Here is a 24,112-nt window from a genome sequence, read left to right as displayed (position 1 = left end):
CCACGACCCATCTTCAATGCTCTTACTGAGGGAAGGAGGTTGTTGGTCAAGATCTCGCGATACATGGCCCCATCCATCCTCCCCTCGAATACGGTGCAGTCGTCCTGTCCACTTTTCAGAAAATCATCCCCAAAGAATTATGTTTCCACCTCCATGCTTCACGTCTGGGATGGTGTTCTTGGGGTTGTACTCATCCTTCTTCCTCCAAACACAGCGAGTGGAGTTTAGACCAAAAAGCTCTATTTTTGTCTCATCAGACCACATGACCTTCTCCCATTCCTCCTCTGGATCATCCAGATGGTCATTGGCAAACTTCAGACGGGCCTGGACATGGCTTGAGCAGGGGGTCCTTGCGTGCGCTGCAGGATTTTAATCCATGACGGCGTAGTGTGTTACTAATGGTTTTCTTTGAGACTGTGGTCCCAGCTCTCTTCAGGTCATCGACCAGGTCCTGCCATGTAGTTCTGGGCTGATCCCTCACCTTCCTCATGATCATTAATGACCCACGAGGTGAGATCTTGCATGGAGCCCCAGACCGAGGGTGATTGACCGTCATCTTGAACTTCTTCCATTTTCTACTAATTGCGCCAACAATTGTTGCCTTCTCACCAAGCTGCTTGCCTATTGTCCTGTAGCCCATCCCAGCCTTGTGCAGGTCTACAATTTTATCCCTGATGTCCTTACACAGCTCTCTGGTCTTGGCCATTGTGGAGCGGTTGGAGTCTGTTTTATTGAGTGTGTGGCAGGTGTCTTGTATACAGGTAACGAGTTCAAACAGGTGCATTTAATACAGGTAATGAGTGGAGAACAGGAGGGCTACTTAAAGAAAAACGAACAGGTCTGTGAGAGCCGGAATTCTTTAATGGTTGGTAGATGATCAAATACTTATGTCATGCAATAAAATGCTAATTAATTACTTAAAAATCATACAATGTGATTTTCTGTATTTTTGTTTTAGATTCCGTCTCTCACAGTTGAAGTGTAGCTATGATAAAAAAATTACAGACCTTTACATGCTGTGTAGGTAGGAAAACCTGCAAAAACTCTGTGAAGCATTTATGTGGGCTGCAATTTCTGAGTCTGGTAGCTCTAATGAACTTATCCTCTGCAGCAGAGGTAACTCTGGGTCTTCCTTTCCTGTGGCGGTCCTCATGAGAGCCAGTTTCATAATAGCGTTTGATGGTTTTTGCGACTGCACTTGAAGAAACGTTCAGTTCTTGAACCTTTACGCATTGACTGACCTTCATGTCTTAAAGTAATAATCGACTGTCATTTCTCTTTGCTTTTTTGAGCGGTTCTTGCCATAATATGGAATTGATATTTTGCCTAATAGGGCTATCTTCTGTACACCACTCCTACCTTGTCACAACACAACTGGTTGGCTCAAATGCATTATGAAGGAAATAAATTCCACAGCATATCTTTTAACAAGGCACACCTTTTAATTGAAATGCATTCCAGGTGACTACTGTACCTTATGAAGCTGGTTGAGAGAATGCCAAGCTTGTGCAAAGCTGTCATCAAGGCAAAGGGTGGCTAATTTGAAGAATCTCAAATCTTAAAATACATTTGTACTTGTTTAAAACTTCTTAGGGCTGCAATCCCGTTAATGGGATGATATGACATCAGCCAGTGAAAGTGCATGGCGCCAATTTCAAAACAACAGAAATCTCATAATTAACATTCCTCAAACATGCATGTATCTTATACCGTTTTAAAGGTAATCTTGTTGTTAATCCCACCACAGTGTCCGATTTCAAATAGGCTTTACAGCGAAAGCACCACAAACTAAAAACCTAGCCATTTTTCCAGCCAAAGAGAGGAGTCACAAAAAGCAAAAATGGAGATAAAATGAATCACTAACCTTTGATGATATTCATCAGATGACACTCATAGGACTTCATGTTATACAATACATGTATGTTTTGTTTGATAAAGTTCATATTTATATAAAAAAATCTGAGTTTACATTGGCGCGTTACGTTCACTAGTTCCAAAAACATCTGGTGATATTGCAGAGAACCACATCATTTTACAGAAATGTTCATCAAAAATGTAGATGAAAATACAAGTTATACACATGGAATTATAGATATACCTCTCCTTAATGTAACCGCTGTGTCAGATTTTTAAAAAACTTTACGAAAAAAGCAAACCATGCAATAATTTGAGACGGCGCTCAGAAAATAAATACAATTATCCGCCATGTTGGAGTCAACAGAAACCAGAAATCACATTATAAATATTCCCTTACCTTTGACAATCTTCATCAGAATGCACTCCCAGGAATCCAAGTTCCACAATAAATGCTTGATTTGTTCGATAATTTCCATTATTTATGTCCAAGTAGCTACTTTTTTAGGGCTTAGGTATACAAATCCAAACGCTCCTGCAGGTCCATCTGAACGTCGGATGAAAACTTCAAAAAGTTATATCACAGGTCGAAGAAACTTGTCAAACTAACTATAGAATCAATCTTTAGGGTGTTGTTATCATAAATCTTCAATAAAGTTCCAACCGGAGAATTCCTTTGTGTGTAGAGAAGCCAAGGAACGCAGGTCGCTATCATGTGAATTGTGCGTGACCAGGACCTGGCTCTCTGCCAGTAACCTGACTCATTTAGCACTTATTCAGCTCCACAACACAGTAGAAGCCTCATTCAAGTTTCTAAAGACAGTTGACATCTAGTGAAATCCCTAGGAAGTGCAACTTCATCCATATCCCACTGTGAATTCAATAGGGGCTGGGTTGAATATCGACCAACCTCAGATTTCTCACTTCCTGTTCCTGGATTGCCTGCCATATGAGTTCTGATATACACACAGACATCATTTAAACAGTTTTAGAAACTTCCGAGTGTGTTCTATCCAATGCTAATAATAATATGCATATATTAGCAACTGGGGCTGAGGAGAAGGCCGTTTACTCTGCGCACCTTTCATCCAAGCTACTCAATGCCCCTGCAGCCATAAGAAGTTTTTAAGAAAGAAGAACACTTTTTTGGTTACTACATGATTCCATATGTGTTATTTCAAAGTTTTGATGTCTTCACTATTGTTCTACAATGTAGAAAATAGTACAAATTAATAAAAACCCTTGAATGTGTAGGTGTCCAAACTTTTGACTGGTACTGTATGTGACAATAAAATATCCCCTCCACCCTCCTTTCAGATACAGGGAGAATGGAGTGATTGAGACAAAAGAGGGAGGGGAGTGGGGGCATTGCTGTATACCGTGGCCCTAGGAGGCATCTCTCATCTCAGTTAGAGCAGGCAGTCTACACATGCTGAGAAGGCCAACGCAGTGCACACAAATAACGGCTGGGGAAATCAACAGACATTTACATCAAGCAATCGGCAGCTAGCTATTTGAACAGGGATGTAGATGGCTTTACATTTAGATGTCACGTTGTGGTAGGTTTTGGATATGATGTCTGGTGGCACATAGCAATGACAGAGGAGGACATTTAAATGGATGAAGATTCTGATATTGATTGAATCAGAAGGCTGTGTTGTCTAACATGGGGAGAGTAGAGAGTAGCTGTACATGTACAACATGGACTCATGAATGATTGAGTAGACATGGGCAGGGTGTGTGTCGTAATTGTTGCAGATATGTGTGTGTGTGTGTGTGTGTGTGTGTGTGTGTGTGTGTGTGTGTGTGTGTGTGTGTGTGTGTGTGTGTATTCTCCTTTCCAGTCATATCAGTCAGAGATGTGGTTTGTGTGTACTCTGTTTGATGCTGAACAGTCACCTGACCTGTGGCCATGATGTTTTTCTTTAGTTCACTGCGTCTTCCAAATGGCATCCTGTTCCCTAAATAGAGCACATATATAAACTCAGCAAAAAAGAAACGTCCTCTCACTGTCAACTGTGTTTATTTTCAGCAAACTTAACATGTGTAAATATTTGTATGAACATAACAAGAATCAACAACTGAGACATAAACTGAACAAGTTCCACAGACATGTGACTAACAGAAATGGAAGATTGTGTACCTGAAGGGGTCAAAATCAAAAGTGACAGTCAGTATCTGGTGTGGCCACCAGCTGCATTAACTGCTGCAGTGCATCTCCTCCTCATGGACTGCACCAGATTTTCCAGTTCTTGCTGTGAGATGTTACCCCACTCTTCCACCAAGGCACCTGCAAGTTCCCAGATGTGCTCATTTTTTACATTTTTTTTAACCTTTATTTAACCAGGCAAGTCAGTTAAGAACATATTCTTATTTTCAATGACGGCCTGGGAACAGTGGGTTAACTGCCTGTTCAGGGGCAGAACGACAGATTTGTACCTTGTCAGCTCGGGGGTTTGAACTCGCAACCTTCTGGTTACTAGTCCAACGCTCTAACCACTAGGCTACGCTGCCGCCCCTCATAGGCGACGTTGTTGCCGGTGATGTCTGATGAGGACCTGCCTTACAACAGGCCTACAAGCCCTCAGTCCAACCTCTCTCAGCCTATTGCAGATGGTCTGAGCACTGATGGCGGGATTGTGTGTTCCTGGTGTAACTCGGGCAGTTGTTGTTGCCTTCCTGTACCTGTCCCGCAGGTGTTCGGATGTACCGATCCTGTGCAGGTGTTACACGTGGTCTGCCACTGCTAAGATGATCAGCTATCTGTCCTGTCTTCCTGTAGTGCTGTGTTAGGCGTCTCGCAGTACGGACATTGCAATTTATTGCCCTGGCCACATTTGCAGTCCTCATGCCTCCTTGCAGCATGCCTAAGGCACATTCACACAGATGAGCAGGGACCCTGGGCATCTTTCTTTTGGTGTTTTTCAGAATCAGTATAAAGGCCTCTTTAGTGTCCTAAATGCTCATAACTGTGGCCTTAATTGCCTACCGTCTGTAAGCTGTTAGTGTCTTAACGACCGTTCCACAGGTGCATGTTCATTAATTGTTTATGGTTCATTGAACAAGCATGGGAAACAGTGTTTAAACCCTTTACAATGAAGATATGTGAAGTTATTTGGATTTTTATGAATTATCTTTGAAGGACAGGATCCTGGAAAAAGGGGTGTTTCTTTTTTTGTCTGAGTTTATATATATATATATATATATATATATATATATATATTTATATTTTTTATTTAACTATTATTTAACTAGGCAAGTCAGTTAAGAACAAATTCTTATTTCAATGACGGCCTACAAAACTTTGTGTGTGAAACAGTACGCTATAGTACATGTTCTGTTCTGTTGCCACGATCAGCTGATTCTTGACGAATACCTTTTTTGACAGTTTCTCTGCATGGACACCTTCCCTTTAAACATGTTTTCTCTGCATGGACACCCTCCCTAAACAACAATCTCTGCATGGACACCCTCCCTAAACAACAATCTCTGCATGGACACCCTCCCTATACAACAATCTCTGCATGGACACCCTCCCTATACAAAGCAAGCTCTGCATGGACACCCTCCCTATACAACAATCTCTGCATGGACACCCTCCCTATACAACAATCTCTGCATGGACACCCTCCCTATACAACAATCTCTGCATGGACACCCTCCCTATACAACAATCTCTGCATGGACACCCTCCCTATACAACAATCTCTGCATGGACACCCTCCCTATACAACAATCTCTGCATGCATTAAAAATGGCAACATCATGCAGCAGTAATAAACAGAACCTCGCTGAAGCGTAAGGAATGATCTCTCTGGAGAGCCACACACACACACAGAAACACACACAGAAACACACACAGAAACACACACAGAAACACACACAGAAACACACACAGACAGACACACACACAGACACACACACAGAAACACACACAGACACACACACAGAAACACACACAGACACACACAGAAACACACACAGACACACACACAGATGCCAGGATGCATTGACATATATGCTTGCTCCTAGCAGAGAGACTCTCTCTAACAGGTCTCTAGGGGACAAAGAGAGAGAGGGAACGGGCAAGCCTGTAACACTGCTGCACTGAGAAAGATTCACATGCCTTTACACTGAAAGAACCAGAAATGCAATCGGAGCCTGTTTTCAGTGTCTCACAGTAGGGGTGCTGATCTAGGATCAGTTTAGCCTTTTAGATTATCATAAATAAGATCAAATAGACAGGAGGTACCTGATTCTAGATCAGCTCTCCTACTCTGTGACGCTTTAAGAATACTGGCCCAGTACTTTATCTTGTGTTAGAACAGTGAGGTTGGATCAGGAATAATGTACGGGAAAATAATTGAAAGTGCAGTGACTTACCTACAACATGTAAAGTATATACCATTGCCACAACTCATTCTATTCATCAGCATTTCAGAGCTTTCCCGGTACAATGAAAAAACATGCCTTTTTATGTCTCTCTCGTTCGTTCGTTCGTTCATTGTAATTTTCTCAGAAATAGGGGGATGAATTCTGAATGGGAATGATAATATGTACCTTCAGAACTGGGTCATGTTCATTAGGGCAGATACTTTAAAAAAATGTTTTGTAACCAAAGACATAACTGAGCCTTTCCTATTGGACAAGTCCAGGTAGTCCCTCCCTGTTTCAGTCTGTTTTCTTCGATATGGTGCTTAATGAACAGGACCCCGAAGTCTGTCAGGCTCACCTCTGTCAAGGTGCTTTGTGAGCAACGCTGCCTGACTGGTTGGTCTTTGAACGGAGTCTAATAAATTATTCATAATGAGCGCCATGTTGTGAAGGGACCATGTGTTCCTATAGGATGAATATTCAAGCTGTTAATTAGTGTGAGTGGAGCCGCATGGACAGAACAGAATTGTTTTCCTGCTCAAGACGTGTCATTAAATACTGAATATTAATGACAGTCCCATGGGACTGGGGCTGCCTCTCTAATGACACCCTATTCCCCAAATAGAGGACTAGTTTTGACCAGAGCCTTATGGGATGGGTCCGTTTGGGAGGGTGAATGAGTCACAAACCACAGATATCTGAAAGTAGATAGATGACCTAGTTCTCAACAACTGATGTCATTTTGAATTGAAACCAGTAAGTATTTGGTTAATTTGGTTAAATGAGTCACTCATTGCCTTTCCTGTAGGGATGTAAGTTGTTCCTCTATTATTATGGCAAAGCCCCTGCTTGACTTTTAACACAAACAGTCTTGTACAGCTAACCTTGTGGGGACACACAATTCAGTCCTATTCAAAATACTATTTTCCCTAATCCGTACTCCTCATCCTAACCCAAAAACCTAAACCAAACCCTAGCTCCTAACTCTAACCCTAAAACTAACCCTAGTTCCGAACCCTAACCCTTAACATAACTCTAACACTAATTCTAACCTTAATCCTAAACCCCCTAGAAATAGCATTTGACGTCGGGGGGACTAACAAAATGTAACCCCCCCCACACACACACACCTTGTCAAAGTTCATCAATGTCACCCCTGTCACTCCTGTCCTGGGCCAAACCAAATGGCCATGGTTAATCCACTGATGTGACAGAATGACAGATCACTTGTAATTTTGTAATTACAATTGGAGAATAAATACGAGACTTAATTATGAGCCTGTATGCAGACTCAGAGACTGGCAGGTGTGTGTGTGTGTGTGTGTGTGTGTGTGTGTGTGTGTGTGTGTGTGTGTGTGTGTGTGTGTGTGTGTGTGTGTGTGTGTGTGTGTGTGTGTGTGTGTGTGTGTGTGTGTGTGTGTGTGTGTGTGTGTGTGTGAGAGAGAGAGATAATTTTTTTATGGAGAACTGTGAGATTCAACCGATCATTACCAGCACCTGCCCGTCCATCCAGCATCACTACTCTGGAAGGCTCTGACTTAGAATACGTGGACAACTACAAATACCTAGGTGTCTGGCTAGACTGTAAACTCTCCTTCCAGACTCACATTAAGCATCTCCCATCAAAAATGAAATCTAGAATCGGCTTCCTATTTCACAACAAAGCTTCCTTCACTCATGCTTCCAAACATACCCTTGTAAAACTGACCATTCTACCGATCCTTGACGTCAGCGATGTCATCTATAAAATAGCCTCCAACACTCTACTCAGCAAACTGGATGTAGCCTATCACAGTGCCATCCGTTTTGTCACCAAAGCCCCATATACTACCCACCACTGCGACCTGTACGCTCTCGTTGGCTGGCCCTCGCTTCATACTCGTCGCCAAACCCACTGGCTACAGGTTATCTACAAGTCTGCTAGGTAAAGCTCCGCCCTATCTCAGCTCGCTGGTCACCATAGCAGCACCCACTCGTAGCACACGCTCCAGCAGGTATATCTCACTGGTCACCCCCAAAGCCAATTCCTCCTTTGGTCGCCTTTCCTTCCAGTTCTCTGCTGCCACTGACTGGAACGAACTGCAAAAATCACTGAAGCTGGAGATTCCCATCTCCCTCACTAGCTTTAAGAACCAGCTGTCAGAGCAGCTCACAGATCACTGCACCTGTTCATAGCCCATCTGTATACAGCCCATCTATCTACCTCATCCCCATACTGTATTTATTTATTTATCTCCTTTTGCACCACAGTATCTCTACTTCCACATCTACCATTCCAGTGTTTAATTGCCATATTGTAATTACTTCTCCACCATGGCTTATTTATTGCCTTAACTCCCTTATTTTACCTTATTTGCACTGTATATAGACTTTGTTTTCTTTTTTTTCTACTGTATGTTTTGTTCATTCCATGTGTAACTCTGTGTTGTTGTATGTGTCGAACTGCTTTGCTTTATCTTGGTCTCACTTGTTCTCAACTGGCCTACCTGGTTAAATAAAGGTGAAAGAAAAAAAGAAAAAGATTGTCATTAAAGGTGGAGATGGGAGACATTGGTGTCTCTAAAGTATCCTCCCATCATGACTCTGTTCTTCCAGAGAGAATAGGATGAAACTGAGTATTTAGGTTTTTTCCCTGTTTTCTTCCCCCTGAAGGCCGAAAGGTGATAAGAGTGTAGAGGAGAGTAGTTTAGTACCTCCACTAGGATATGAAAATAGGCCATTGGAAAGAATGTCACTTTATAGTATTGGCATCTATCCCTGTTGGCTATCTTTCTCCCCCTGTTGACTGTCTGGTGGGTGGGGTGTTAAGTGAGAGTGGAGAGAGGAAAGGGCCATGATTAGTGACAGGCTAATTCTCACCTCTGCTTTTTGGGGGTTACTGGCAGCTGAGGAGAACTAGGATTAACAACAATAATGTATGGTGAGACCAACAGCCTAATAGAGAGAGTTTGAGGTGGGAAGAGTTCAGGGATGTGTTCAGTGCAGAATTATTACCTTTCCTATTTCAACATGTTTTCCCTAATGAACATGAGCCTGATGAATGCTGTCTACTAAATAGAAGGGAGTAGGGGAGGTCATACCTCTCAAAACATCTAAACAACAAAAGGTTACGTAATCCTGAGGTAACAGAGATGGGTTCAAACGTTCAGCGCTCCAGATAACTACCCAGTCGTACTGTATCTGGAAACATGACAGTGCAGTTATTATCTTGCTGTTTTCCCCCTCCCTGTCTTTTGTTTGTTTTCCAAGGTCATTGTTATGCCAAGTTTTACTCAGAGCCCTGTGATTACCACAGCGGAACATATTTGCATCCCAGAAGATAAACCTGGATTAAAGAGTGTAATCAGCTGGAAAATTATGTTTTTTATTTTGTAGGAGGGGGGATGATGCCACCGGCTTATCGAATCTGGAATTATAAATGGGTTAATTCCTTTAATTCCTCTTTGTGGCACTCACTAACAGTATGCATGGATGCCCAAAATTGTGGATTTGAAGTAGGGCCATTTTCACTTGTTTCTCTGTGAGCTAATGCCAATTTTTTTTTTTTTTTTTTTTTTTTTTTTGTTGAGAGGATTACCCCCCCCCCCACCCCCACCCCCCCAAAAAAAACACCCTTGAAGCCTTAGTCTGAAGGTTTTTTGGGTGCTGTGTTGTCTCGTCTTGTTTCATATTTGTATTCCTTTCGTGATGTCTTGTCTTCCCTCTATCCATTTTTTATTTCTTACCCCTGGCGATGGATCAGTCTTTCTTTGGGAAGATTTCACTAAGCTTTTTGGATCAGAATCCTGCACTATAATCGCCTCTATCCACAGACAACAACAACAACAACAACACATACACCACACACACACACACACAGACGTGTATACTCTTCCTCTCTCTCTCCCTCCTTTGTCTCTGTCAATTTCAATTCAATTCAAAGGGCTTTATTGGCATGTGAAACATATGTTTACATTGCCAAAGCAAGTGAAATAGATAATAAACAAAAGTGAAATAAGCAGTCATAAATTAACAGTAGACATTACACTCACACAAGTAAAAAATATATAGTGGCAATTTTTTTATGTGAACCCTTTGGAAATACCTGGATTTCTGCATAAATTGGTCATAAAATTTGATCTAATCTTCATCTATGTCACAACAATAGACAAACACAGTCTGTTTAAACTAATAACACACAAACAATTATAGGTTTTCATGTCTACATTGAACACACCGTGTGAACATTCACAGTGCAGGGTGGGAAAAGTATGTGAACCCTTGGATTTAATAACTGGTTGACCCTCTTTTGGCAACAATAACCTCAACCAAACGTTTCTGTCGTTGCAGATCTGATCTGCACAACGGTCAGGAGGAATTTTGGACCATTCCTCTTTACAAAACTGTTTCAGTTCAGCAATATTCTTGGGATGTCTGGTGTGAACTGCTCTCTTGAGGTCATGCCGCAGCATCTCAATCAGGTTGAGGTCAGGACTCTGACTGGGCCACTCCAGAAGGTGTATTTTCTTCTGTTGAAGCCATTCTGTTGTTGATTTACTCCCTCCACCATACTTTACAGTTGGGATAAGGTTTTAATGTTGGTGTGCTGTGCCTCTTTTTCTCCACACATAGTGTTGTGTGTTCCTTCCAAACAACTCAACTGTAGTTCCTGTCCAAATCATATTTGACCAGTAGCGCTGTGGAACATCCAAGTGCACTTTTGCAAACTTCAGACGTACGGCAATATTTTTGGTGGATAGCAGTGACTTCTTCCGTGAACACCATTCTTGTTTAGTGTTTTACGTATCGTAGACTTGTCAGAGATGTTAGCATGTTCCAGAGATTTCTGTACATTTTTAGCTGTCTCTAGGATTCTTCTTAACCTCATTGAGCATTATGCGCTGTGCTCTTGCAGTCACCTTTATAGGACGGTGACTCCTAGGGAGAGTAGCAACAGTGCTGAACATTCTCCATTTATAGACAATGTGTCTTACCATGGACTGATGAACATCAAAGCTTTTAGAGATACTTTTGTAACCCTTTCCAGCTTTATGCAAGTCAACAATTCTTGATCTTAGGTCTTCTGAGATCTATTTTGTTCGATGCATGGCTCATATCAGGCAATGCTTCTTGTGAATAGCAAACTAACATTTTGTGAGTGTTTTTTATATATTTATCCAATTTCATGTTTTATTTTTATTTAACCAGGTAGGCCAGTTGAGAACAAGTTCACATTTACAACTGCGACCTGGCCAAGATAAAGCAACGCAGTGCAACATAAAAAACAACAGAGTTACACATGGAATAAACAAACATACAGTCAATAACACAATAGAAAAGTCTACATACAGTGTGTGCAAATGAAGTACGATTAGGGAGGCAACAAATAGGCCGTAATGGCGAAGTAATTACAATTTAGCAATTAAACACTGGAGTGATAGATGTGCAGAAGATGAATGTGCAAGTAGAGATACTGGGGTGCAAAGGAGCAACAAAAAAAGAAATATGCGGATGAGGTCGTCGGATGGGCTAATTACAAATGGACTATGTACAGGTGCAATGATCAGTAAACTGCTCTGACAGTTTATGCTTAAAGTTAGTGAGGGGGAAATGAGTCTCCAACTTCAGTGATTTTTGCAATTCGTTCCAGTCATTGGCAGCAGAGAACTGGAAGGAAAGGCGACCAAAGGAGGAGTTGGTTTTGGGGATGACCAGTGAGATATACCTGCTGGAGCGCGTGCTACGAGTGGGTGCTGCTATGGTGACCAGTGAGCTGACTATCGGTAGGATAGTCAGTTTTACGAGGGTGTGTTTGGCAGCATGAGTGAAGGATGCTTTGTTGCGAAATAGGAAGCCAATTCTAGATTTAATTTTGGATTGGAGATGCTTAATGTGGGTCTGGAAGGAGAGTTTACAGTCTGGTTAGAGTTTAGACTCTAACCAGACATCTAGGTATTTGTAGTTGTCCACATATTCTAAGTCAGAACCGTCCAGAGTAGTGATGCTAGACAGGCGGGCAGGTGCGGGCAGCAATCGGTAGAAGAGTATGCATTTAGTTTTACTTGCATTTAAGAGCAGTTGGAGGCCACGGAAGGAGAGTTGTATGGCATTGAAGCTCGTCTGGAGGTTAGTTAACACAGTGTCCGAAGAAGGGCCTTTTGGATAAGTTATTAGTCAATGGGTTCACATACTTTTTCCAACCTACACTGTGAATGTTTAAATTATGTATTCAATATAGACAAGAAAAATACAATAATTTGTGTGTTATTAGTTTAAGATCACTATGTCTGTCTATTGTTGTGACTTTGATGATGATCTGATCAAATTTGATTACCAATTTTAGCAGACATCTGGGTAATTCTGAAGGGTTCACATACATATACAGTGGCAAGAAAAAGTATCTCTCCCTCCCTTCCCTGTGTGGATCATTCTTCATTACTTGTTTGCACTTCATTGATGATTCCCAACATATTGAACCCTGTTAGGAAGAGGGGTTACATCTAAATACCTACAACACTCTTCATTCACTAAGGATGGAACCCACACCACCCATCGAAACAGACAGTCCCTTCCATCACAGTACAATGATACAATTACAGTATGTGTCTAATGTCATAAATCACCACATGGGTTACAGAGGATGTGACTATTGTTTGTTCTAGAATCACAACAACATGAGGGTGTGATTATTGTTTGTTCTAGAATCACAACAGCATGAGGGTGTGATTATAGTTTGTTCTAGAATCACAACAACATGAGGGTGTGATTATAGTTTGTTCTAGAATCACAACAGCACGAGGGTGTGATTATAGTTTATTCTAGAATCACAACAGCATGAGGGTGTGATTATAGTTTGTTCTAGAATCACAACAACATGAGGGTGTGATTATAGTTTGTTCTAGAATCACAACAACATGAGGTGTGATTATTATAGTTTGTTCTAGAATCACAACAACATGATTATTGTTTGGTGTGATTATAGTTTGTTCTAGAATCACAACAACATGAGGGTGTGATTATTGTTTGTTCTAGAATCACAACAGCATGAGGGTGTGATTATAGTTTGTTCTAGAATCACAACAACATGAGGGTGTGATTATAGTTTGTTCTAGAATCACAACAGCACGAGGGTGTGATTATAGTTTATTCTAGAATCACAACAGCACGAGGGTGTGATTATAGTTTGTTCTAGAATCACAACAGCACGAGGGTGTGATTATAGTTTGTTCTAGAATCACAACAGCACGAGGGTGTGATTATAGTTTGTTCTAGAATCACAACAGCACGAGGGTGTGATTATTGTTTGTTCTAGAATCACAACAGCACGAGGGTGTGATTATAGTTTGTTCTAGAATCACAACAGCACGAGGGTGTGATTATTGTTTGTTCTAGAATCACAACAGCACGAGGGTGTGATTATAGTTTGTTCTAGAATCATAACAGCACGAGGGTGTGATTATAGCTTGTTCTAGAATCACAACAGCACGAGGGTGCAACTTCATAACAAAAGGCTGAGATAATCTTACTGGTGAATAGATACACAGGCTAGCTTCCTTTCCTTATCTCCTTTCCTTAATGATGACTTTCTGTGCTGTACTGTGAATGAAAGATATAGTAGTTATTTACTGTAGTAATATATCATATGAAACATACAGTAGTCTACTGTAGTTATGTACTGTAGATATATGAAACAGTCATATACTGTAGCTATATATAATAGGAAGCATACAGTAGGCTACTGTAGTTATATGCTGTAGTTATTATATATAATATGAAACATACTGGTCTACTGTAGTTATATACTGTATTTATATATAATATGAAACATACTGGAGAGTAGTCTACTGTAGTTATATATGGTATTTATATATAATATGAAACATACTGGAGAGTAGTCTACTGTAGTTATATACTGTAATTATAATATGCAGGACAGGAGGTCATCTAGTGGTTCTGATAGGAAGCCATTCAGCAGAATGTGGCTATAGCCAGGAGTGAAGGATCCAACAGTATCCTGTGCCCTCTGACTTTCTATCTCTGATGTAGTGGCATGCCTCGTGATTCTCTCCCACAGTCTAACAATACGAATGGATAAGCAAGTGTTAGGGATGCGTTGAGTGAATGTTCTCCACTGATGCATGCAGAGTATTACAGGAGGCTAGGCAGTATAAAATTAGCCCCCTTCATCCTGCCCTTTCCCCCTGAGGGAAGATTCACTGGACTATATTACAAAATGTGTACTGATAAAACCTTCTATGATTTATCTACTGGGAAGTGGCTCTCCATCCCCTTACCAGCACACATGATGTGCTCCTCTGACCCCATAAACTGGCAATGGAGTTATTCACCATTAGTGACTCAATCCGACGCCCTTGTGTGAGTGGTGCACACGCTTCTGTGTGTGGGTTATTTAAGCAGTAAGGCCCGAGGGGGTGTGGTATATGGCAAATATATCACAGCTAAGGGGTGTTCTTATGCATAACGCAATGCAGAGTGCCTTGATATACAGCCCTTAGCCGTGGTAAATTATCCATATACCACAAACCCCAAGATGCCTTATTGCTATTAAAAACTTGACAACATAATTAGAACAGTAAACAAGTAATTTTGCATCATACCTCTGGTATTTTATCTGATATCCCACGGCTTTCAGCCAATCAGCTTCCAGGAGTCAAACTACCCGGGTTTATAGTTGCCATCCGCACCATTAGTCCCCAGGGCTCTTTACTGGAGCAGCAAGAAAAATGTTTTCTGACCTCCCGAGTGGCGCAGGGGTCTAAGTCATTGCATCTTTGTGCAAGAGACGTCACTACAGTCCCTGGTTCGAATCCAGGCTGTATCACATCCGGACGTGATTGGGAGTCCCATAGAACGGCACATAATTGGCCCAGCGTCGTCCGGGTTTGGTCGGGGTAGACCGTCATTGACTTGCCTTGTTAAATAAAGTAAATACAATTCTCTCGTGTTTTGTGCTCTGTTTAAATGACTGTTTCCCAGAGGTTCCTTGGCTCTCTCTCTCTCCCTCAGGAGCTCTGCAAACGTCCTCAAGAGCAAACGTTTTGAGGAGATGGGATGTTTGCCCCGAAAGCTCCGAACAGTGATGTGAAAGTGATATGTATTCATATAACTGTATGTGTGCGAGTAAATAATTGTTTTCCTCCATTTAATGTGCCTTTGCACAACAGCGTATTTATATCACATCATGAGACTGTTTCCTAGACACAGATTCATCCTAGTCCTAGAAAGAAGAACCTCCATTGAGAATGCTTTTGGACCAGGTCTAAGATTAATCTGTCTGGGAAACCGGACCCAAATGTGTAGCCTAGGTTTCCTTCTCTACCTATCCAGACATCGAAGTTCTTACCACCTCTCCCGTCGTCTAAATCCCCCTCTGTCTTCTCCTCCCAGGTGATGCAGGTGGTAAAAGAGCAGATCATACGAGCGCTGACACAGAAGCCTAATTCCCTGGACCAGTTGAAGAGTCGCCTGCAGAACCTGAGTTATACTGAGATCCTGAAGATACGCCAGTCTGAGAGAATGAACCAAGAAGACTTCCAGTCACGCCCCATCCTGTGAGTCAATTGTGTGTGTGTGTGTGTGTGTGTGTGTGTGTGTGTGTGTGTGTGTGTGTGTGTGTGTGTGTGTGTGTGTGTGTGTGTGTGTGTGTGTGTGTGTGTGTGTGTGTGTGTGTTATTACTGCCTGAGAAAGGAAGGAATCAGTGATTTTACTGCCTGAGAAAGGAAGGAATCAGTGATTTTACTGCCTGAGAAAGGAAGGAATCAGTGATTTTACTGCCTGAGGAAGGAAGGAATCAGTGATTTTACTGCCTGAGGAAGGAAGGAATCAGTGATTTTACTGCCTGAGAAAGGAAGGAATCAGTGATTTTACTGCCTGAGAAAGGAAGGAATCAGTGATTTTACTGCCTGAGAAAGGAAGGAATCAGTGATTTTACTGCCTGAGAAAGGAAGGAATCAGTGATTTTACTGCCTGAGAAAGGAAGGAATCAGTGATTTTACTGCCTGAGAAAGGAAGGAATCGGTGATATTCATTAGGTAGATGTAACCAATCCTTCGTTAAAAAGAGGACTAAAACATGACGCCTGTGAGATTGAAGAAAGAAAATAGCTGCTAATATTCATGACATAAATCTTCTCATGATGCCCTATTCTTTAACCAGTCCAAATAAAGACCAAAACAAAGGGAACGAGAGACAATATGACTGTGGAAGAAAGGAAACAAAGGGAACGAGAGAAAATATGACTGTGGAAGAAAGGAAACAAAGGGAACGAGAGACAATATGACTGTGGAAGAAAGGAAACAAAGGGAACGAGAGACAATATAACTGTGGAAGAAAGGAAACAAAGGGAACGAGAGAAAATATGACTGTGGAAGAAAGGAAACAAAGGGAACGAGAGACAATATAACTGTGGAAGAAAGGAAACAAAGGGAACGAGAGAAAATATGACTGTGGAAGAAAGGAAACAAAGGGAACGAGAGACAATATAACTGTGGAAGAAAGGAAACAAAGGGAACGAGAGACAATATGACTGTGGAAGAAAGGAAACAAAGGGAACGAGAGACAATATAACTGTGGAAGAAAGGAAACAAAGGGAACGAGAGAAAATATGACTGTGGAAGAAAGGAAACAAAGGGAACGAGAGACAATATAACTGTGGAAGAAAGGAAACAAAGGGAACGAGAGACAATATGACTGTGGAAGAAAGGAAACAAAGGGAACGAGAGACAATATAACTGTGGAAGAAAGGAAACAAAGGGAACGAGAGACAATATAACTGTGGAAGAAAGGAAACAAAGGGAACGAGAGACAATATAACTGTGGAAGAAAGGAAACAAAGGGAACGAGAGACAATATAACTGTGGAAGAACGGAAACAAAGGGAACGAGAGACAATATAACTGTGGAAGAAAGGAAACAAAGGGAACGAGAGACAATATAACTGTGGAAGAAAGGAAACAAAGGGAACGAGAGACAATATAACTGTGGAAGAAAGGAAACAAAGGGAACGAGAGAAAATATGACTGTGGACCAAAGGGAACGAGAGACAATATAACTGTGGAAGAAAGGAAACAAAGGGAACGAGAGACAATATGACTGTGGAAGAAAGGAAACAAAGGGAACGAGAGACAATATAACTGTGGAAGAAAGGAAACAAAGAGAACGAGAGACAATATGACTGTGGAAGAAAGGAAACAAAGAGAACGAGAGACAATATGACTGTGGAAGAAAGGAAACAAAGGGAACGAGAGACAATATGACTGTGGAAGAAAGGAATTAAAGAGAACGAGAGACAATATGACTGTGGAAGAAAGGAAACAAAGGGAACGAGAGACAATATGACTGTGGAAGAAAGGAAACAAAGGGAACGAGAGACAATATGACTGTGGAAGAAAGGAAACAAAGGGAACGAGAGACAATATGACTGTGGAAGAAAGGAAACAAAGGGAACGAGAGACAATATGACTGTGGAAGAAAGGAAACAAAGGGAACGAGAGACAATATGACTGTGGAAGAAAGGAAACAAAGGGAACGAGAGACAATATGACTGTGGAAGAAAGGAATTAAAGAGAACGAGAGACAATATGACTGTGGAAGAAAGGAAACAAAGGGAACGAGAGACAATATGACTGTGGAAGAAAGGAAACAAAGGGAACGAGAGACAATATGACTGTGGAAGAAAGGAAACAAAGGGAACGAGAGACAATATGACTGTGGAAGAAAGGAAACAAAGGGAACGAGAGACAATATGACTGTGGAAGAAAGGAATTAAAGAGAACGAGAGACAATATGACTGTGGAAGAAAGGAATTAAAGAGAACGAGAGACAATATGACTGTGGAAGAAAGGAAACAAAGGGAACGAGAGACAATATGACTGTGGAAGAAAGGAAACAAAGGGAACGAGAGACAATATGACTGTGGAAGAAAGGAAACAAAGGGAATGAGAGACAATATGACTGTGGAAGAAAGGAAACAAAGGGAACGAGAGACAATATGACTGTGGAAGAAAGGAAACAAAGGGAACGAGAGACAATATGACTGTGGAAGAAAGGAAACAAAGGGAACGAGAGACAATATGACTGTGGAAGAAAGGAAACAAAGGGAACGAGAGACAATATGACTGTGGAAGAAAGGAATTAAAGAGAACGAGAGACAATATTACTGTGGAAGAAAGGAATTAAAGAGAACGAGAGACAATATGACTGTGGAAGAAAGGAAACAAAGGGAACGAGAGACAATATGACTGTGGAAGAAAGGAAACAAAGGGAACGAGAGACAATATGACTGTGGAAGAAAGGAAACAAAGGGAACGAGAGACAATATGACTGTGGAAGAAAGGAAACAAAGGGAACGAGAGACAATATGACTGTGGAAGAAAGGAAACAAAGGGAACGAGAGACAATATGACTGTGGAAGAAAGGAAACAAAGGGAACGAGAGACAATATGACTGTGGAAGAAAGGAAACAAAGGGAACGAGAGACAATATGACTGTGGAAGAAAGGAAACAAAGGGAACGAGAGACAATATGACTGTGGAAGAAAGGAAACAAAGGGAACGAGAGACAATATGACTGTGGAAGAAAGGAATTAAAGAGAACGAGAGACAATATGACTGTGGAAGAAAGGAAACAAAGGGAACGAGAGACAATATGACTGTGGAAGAAAGGAAACAAAGGGAACGAGAGACAATATGACTGTGGAAGAAAGGAAACAAAGGGAACGAGAGACAATATGACTGTGGAAGAAAGGAAACAAAGGGAACGAGAGACAATATGACTGTGGAAGAAAGGAAACAAAGGGAACGAGAGACAATATGACTGTGGAAGAAAGGAAACACTCGTTAACACACATTTAATAGACCTCCATCCCTCCTTTATTTCACCCCCTTTTTCATAAAAAAAACTAAATTCAGCTATTTACATATGCTGCATCAGACGCATGCATTCGGTTCCCCTCATGATTGAAAATCTGCATTATAATCTGATTTGCCTACAAATGGTATTCAGTCAGTACCCCATTAAGTTCTTATTAGGCTGCAGCAGTGGTCAACAACCTTTTCTGAGTCAATATTCCTTTCTGAGTCAATATTCCTTTCTGAGTCAATATTCCTTTCTGAGTCAATATTCCTTTGAGTCAAAATGCAAGCTGAGATCTACCACTCAGATTTGATTTTTTTTGTAAAATGTTGTTCTTCTCAGAGATAAGGGAGTCTTCCAGCTGATGGTTAGTCTGAGTGGAGGGGGAAGCAGTGAAGCCTCCTCTCTCCCTCTGCTGAGATAAGGGGACAGTCTTCCAGCTGATTGTCAGTCTGAGTGGAGGGGAAGCAGTGAAGCCTCATCTCTCCTGAGATAAGGGGACAGTCTTCCAGCTGAGATAAGGGGACAGTCTTCCAGCTGATGGTCAGTCTGCTGATGGTGGAGGGGGGGAAGCAGTGAGATAAGCCTCCAGCTGATGGTCTCTCCCTCTGCTGAGATAAGGGGACAGTCTTCCAGCTGATGGTCAGTCTGAGTGGAGGGGGCAGCAGTGAAGCCTCCTCTCTCCCTCTGCTGAGATAAGGGGACAGTCTTCCAGCTGATTGTCAGTCTGAGTGGAGGGGGAAGCAGTGAAGCCTCCTCTCTCCCTCTGCTGAGATAAGGGGACAGTCTTCCAGCTGATGGTCAGTCTGAGTGGAGGGGGCAGCAGTGAAGCCTCCTCTCTCCCTCTGCTGAGATAAGGGGACAGTCTTCCAGCTGATGGCCAAAATGTCTATGACCAGAGAAAGTGAAATATTCCTTGATAATGAAAAAAGACAAGCCGCAAATAATAACAATGCAAGCTTATGGAAAAACACATTTTATGGCTAATAAAACTGTTGAACATTAACTTACTCATAAAAACAGCAGCTCTTTGTTGGATTTGTTTTGTCTCTCTCTGGTCATGGTTCTAAAAGCTTTGAAATCTCACATCAACTTTGCTGTGCATCAAGGAAACTTTTTACAGTCTATGACACTAGATCTGTGCATACACGTTGATCTGAGTTATCTGATTGGCCAGCGGTAGACCTTTAGGTGCACTTGATTTGCTCTGCCGGGTAGACTGATTTTTTGTTTTATTTGGCTGGTAAACGTTAAAGGTTTGGGCAAGTGTTGTTCCAGTGTTAGGTTTACAATGTGCTATAAAGAAAGACCTGTGTAATATTTACATTCTGTAAAGGCATTTATTCAAATTCGACTAGCTAATTTTAAACAGGATCTTTATAAGGAATTAATATGACATGCAGGAGAAACTTTTGAGAGAAAGTGTTAGTACGCATCTTAATGTATAGAAGGGGAAGAAACAAGTCATTCATAATTTATTCTCAAATCCTCTATAGAATTTTCATTCAATATTCCACACTTCTATATAAACTGCATTTCCATGAGTGTTTGCATTCCATTCTCATCTCAGTGGGCCCTGCCACTTCATACTCTTCCAACTACTCTCTCTCTCTCTTCCAACTACATTCCAGAGTATTATCTTTGAAAGAGCTCATTTTAGTTAACTCAGTTGCAGATGATTTTCAGAGGCAAGGAGAGAATGACTTTGAGCTGTAATGAATCTGATTTATGAAATGGCCGTGCCAAAACATCTGAGACACAGACCCCGCCACAGATAATGGCAATCTCACTATGGGTGTCCAGCCATATAGATCATTCCCAACCAAATGCTATACAGAAAATTAACGATCTGTCATTACATGTATGGGACCTGAATCCATTCCTTAGCATCCCCCTCTCCCCGACAGTTCGTTATCAGAGTAGGGTGACGTTTACCCTAGACTCTGATCTTGAGCCAGTTTAGCATTTTCCCCACTAATGGTTAAGGTTTGAATGGGTGGGAGGGGATATTATCCTAGATATGTACCTAGGGGAAACGTCACCCCTGGTCCACTGATGATCTGAGAGCACAGAGCTGCAGTGAAAATAACGGCTCGGGAAAGGCACAGAGAAACTGACGTAATGAGAAAGAGAAAATCTGATTGGACTGCCCACTAATTGTCTGTTCGCTCCACAGCAGCCCTCTTATTGGCTGTCAGCTCCACAGCAGCGTCCTGATTGGCTGGTGAGCTGTAGGACTGTGTGGGCACTGCAGGTTTCCCCAGTCAATAGGTTGTATGTATAATTAATTTTGGCTAGCTGTTAGGGGCTGTGTTCATATCTTTCATACCAGAAACAGAACACGCAGAGAAACCTACATGTTAGTCCACATGACAGGGATCACAGCAGGGCACTGTGCAGCGCCCTCCTCGGTAATGAGACTGGGGGGATTGGATTGGATGGGGTGGAGAGGGGGGCTCTCTCTCTCACACACACACACACACACACACAGTCTGTGGCCAGTCAGTCTAACAGTGTCAAATTTAGATGGTGTCCACTACATTTAGAAGGTGTCCACTACATTTAGAAGGTGTCCACTACATTTAGAAGGTGTCCACTACATTTAAGCTTTAAGGGACCCCTCGACAACATCTCCTGAAAAGGCAGAGCGCGAAATTCGACAACATTCACAAGTGCAATACACCAAAGCTTAACTTTTTGTTAATCTACCCATCATGTCCGATTTGAAAAAGGCTTTAAAGCGAAAGCACACCATATGATTATGTTAGGTCAGAGCTTAGTCACATACAGCCATTTTCCAGCCAAAGAGGGGAGTCACAAAAAGCAGAAATAAAGATAGAATTAATCACTAACCTTTGATGATCTTCATCAGATGGCACTCATAGGACTTAATGTTACACATTACATGTATGTTTTGTTCGAAAAAGTTCATATTTATATCCAAAAATCTCAGTTTACATTGGTGCGTTATGTTCAGTAATGTTGGGCCTCGAAAACATCTGTCGAATTTGCAGAGAGCCACATCAATTTACAGAAATACTCATCATAAACTTTGATAAAAGATACAAGTATTATGCACAGAATTATAGATATACTTCTCCTTAATGCAACCTGTGTCAGATTTTTTTTTTAAATTCAAAAAAGAAAAAAAAGATTTCAAAAAAGCTTTACGGAAAAGAAAACCATGCAATAATCTGAGTATGGAGCTCAGACACAAAAACAAGCCATACAGATACCCGCCATGTTGTGGAGTCAGAAATAGCGTTATAAATATTCACTTACCTTTTGATTATCTTCATCAGAATGCACTCCCAGGAACCCCAGTTCCACAATAAATGTTTGACTTGTTCGATAATGTCCAAATACCTCCTTTTTATTTGCACGTTTCGCAAACAAATCCAAACTCACCAGGCGCGGGCAAGTCCAGGCGTAAGTTCAGATGAAAAGTTCAAAAAGTTATATTACAGTTGGTAGAAACATGTCAACCGATGTATAGAATCAATCGTTAGGATGTTTTTAAAATAAATCTTCAATAATATTCCAACTGGAGAATTCCTTTGTCTTTAGAAATGAAATGGAATGCAGGTCGCTCTCACGGGTGCGTGCGTGATCAGCTCATGGCCTTCAGTCAGACACCTGGTTGAAACAGCTCTCATTCGCCCCCACTGCACAGTAGAAGCCTCAAACAACATTCTAAAGACTGTTGATCTAAGCCTTAGGAAGTGCAATATGACCCCATAGACACTGTATATTTGATAGGCAATGAGTTGAAAAACTACAAACCTCAGATTTCCCACTTCCTGGTTGGATTTTTCTCAGGTTTTTGCCTGCCATATGTGTTCTGTTATACTCACAGACATCATTCAAACTGTTTTAGAAACTATCCAAATCTACTAATAATATGCAAATATTAGCTTCTGGGCCTGAGTTGCAGGCAGTTTACTCTGGGCACGCTTTTCATCCGAACGTGAAAATGCTGCCCCCTATCCCAAATGAAGATAAAATAAACCAACCAAATAATTTTTGTTGAAAATTCAACTGAGATGACAATGATGTAGCTATATTGAGGACTTTTTCCAAATTGATCAAATACATTGATGCAACATGATATGCCTTACTCTGATCAAGTAAGTGCCTTATTGAAGATCGATGTAAAAAAAAATATATAATAATACACTGGGGCTGACACACCTGATCTGCTGCGTCTTTCTGCACTACTTACTGCAGAACTCCTGGGGTTATCCCTAAGAGCTACACAAAGGCTGACTTGGATAACGACCGTCTAATTTACAAACTATCTTGCCTTGCCAGAGCCACAGTTGAAGTCGGAAGTTTACATACACCTGAGCCAAATACATTTAAACTGAGTTTTTCACAATTCCTGACATTTAATCCTAGTAAAAAGTCCCTGTCTTAAGTCAGTTAGGATCACCACTTTATTTTAAGAATGTGAAATGTCAGAATAATAGTAGAGTGATTTATTTCAGCTTTTATTTCTTTCATCACATCCCAGTGGGTCAGAAGTTTACATACACTCAATTAGTATTTGGTAGCATTGCCTTTAAATTGTTTAACTTGGGTCAAATGTTTTGGCTAGCCTTCCACAAGCTTCCCAGAATAAGTTGGGTGAATTTTGGCCCATTCCTCCTGACAGAGCTGGTGTAACTGAGTCAGGTTTGTAGGCCTCCTTGCTCGCACATGCTTTTTCAGTTCTGTACACAAATTCTCGATAGGAGTGAGGTCAGGGCTTTGTGATGGCCACTCCAATACGTTGACTTTGTTGTCCTTAAGCCATTTTGCCACAACTTTGGAAGTATGCTTGGGGTCATTGTCCATTTGGAAGACCCATTTGCGACCAAGCTTTAACTTCCTGAATGATGTCTTGAGATGTTGCTTCAATATATCCACATAATTTTCCTACCTCATGATGCCATCTATTTTGTGAAGTGCACCAGTCCCTCCTGCAGCAAAGCACCCCCACAACATGATGCTGCCACCCCTGTGCTTCACGGTTAGAATGTTGTTCTTCGGC

General features: G+C 41.4%; 1 protein-coding gene across 7 annotated transcripts in view; it reads left to right on the top strand.

Moving 5' to 3' along the window:
- elmo1 (engulfment and cell motility 1 (ced-12 homolog, C. elegans)) overlaps positions 1 to 24,112 on the top strand; it is a 192,756-nt gene that overhangs the window by 155,008 nt on the left and 13,636 nt on the right. For all 7 annotated transcript variants that reach the window (XM_052472646.1, XM_052472647.1, XM_052472648.1 and 4 more), the window contains one exon: positions 15,616 to 15,779. In XM_052472646.1, the coding sequence (XP_052328606.1) occupies positions 15,616 to 15,779 (164 nt within the window). The remainder of the gene's footprint in view (positions 1 to 15,615; positions 15,780 to 24,112) is intronic.

Source organism: Oncorhynchus keta, chromosome 20 (genome assembly GCF_023373465.1).
Source record: "Oncorhynchus keta strain PuntledgeMale-10-30-2019 chromosome 20, Oket_V2, whole genome shotgun sequence".
NCBI lineage: Eukaryota > Metazoa > Chordata > Actinopteri > Salmoniformes > Salmonidae > Oncorhynchus > Oncorhynchus keta.
This window is presented reverse-complemented; position numbering and strand designations above follow the sequence as displayed.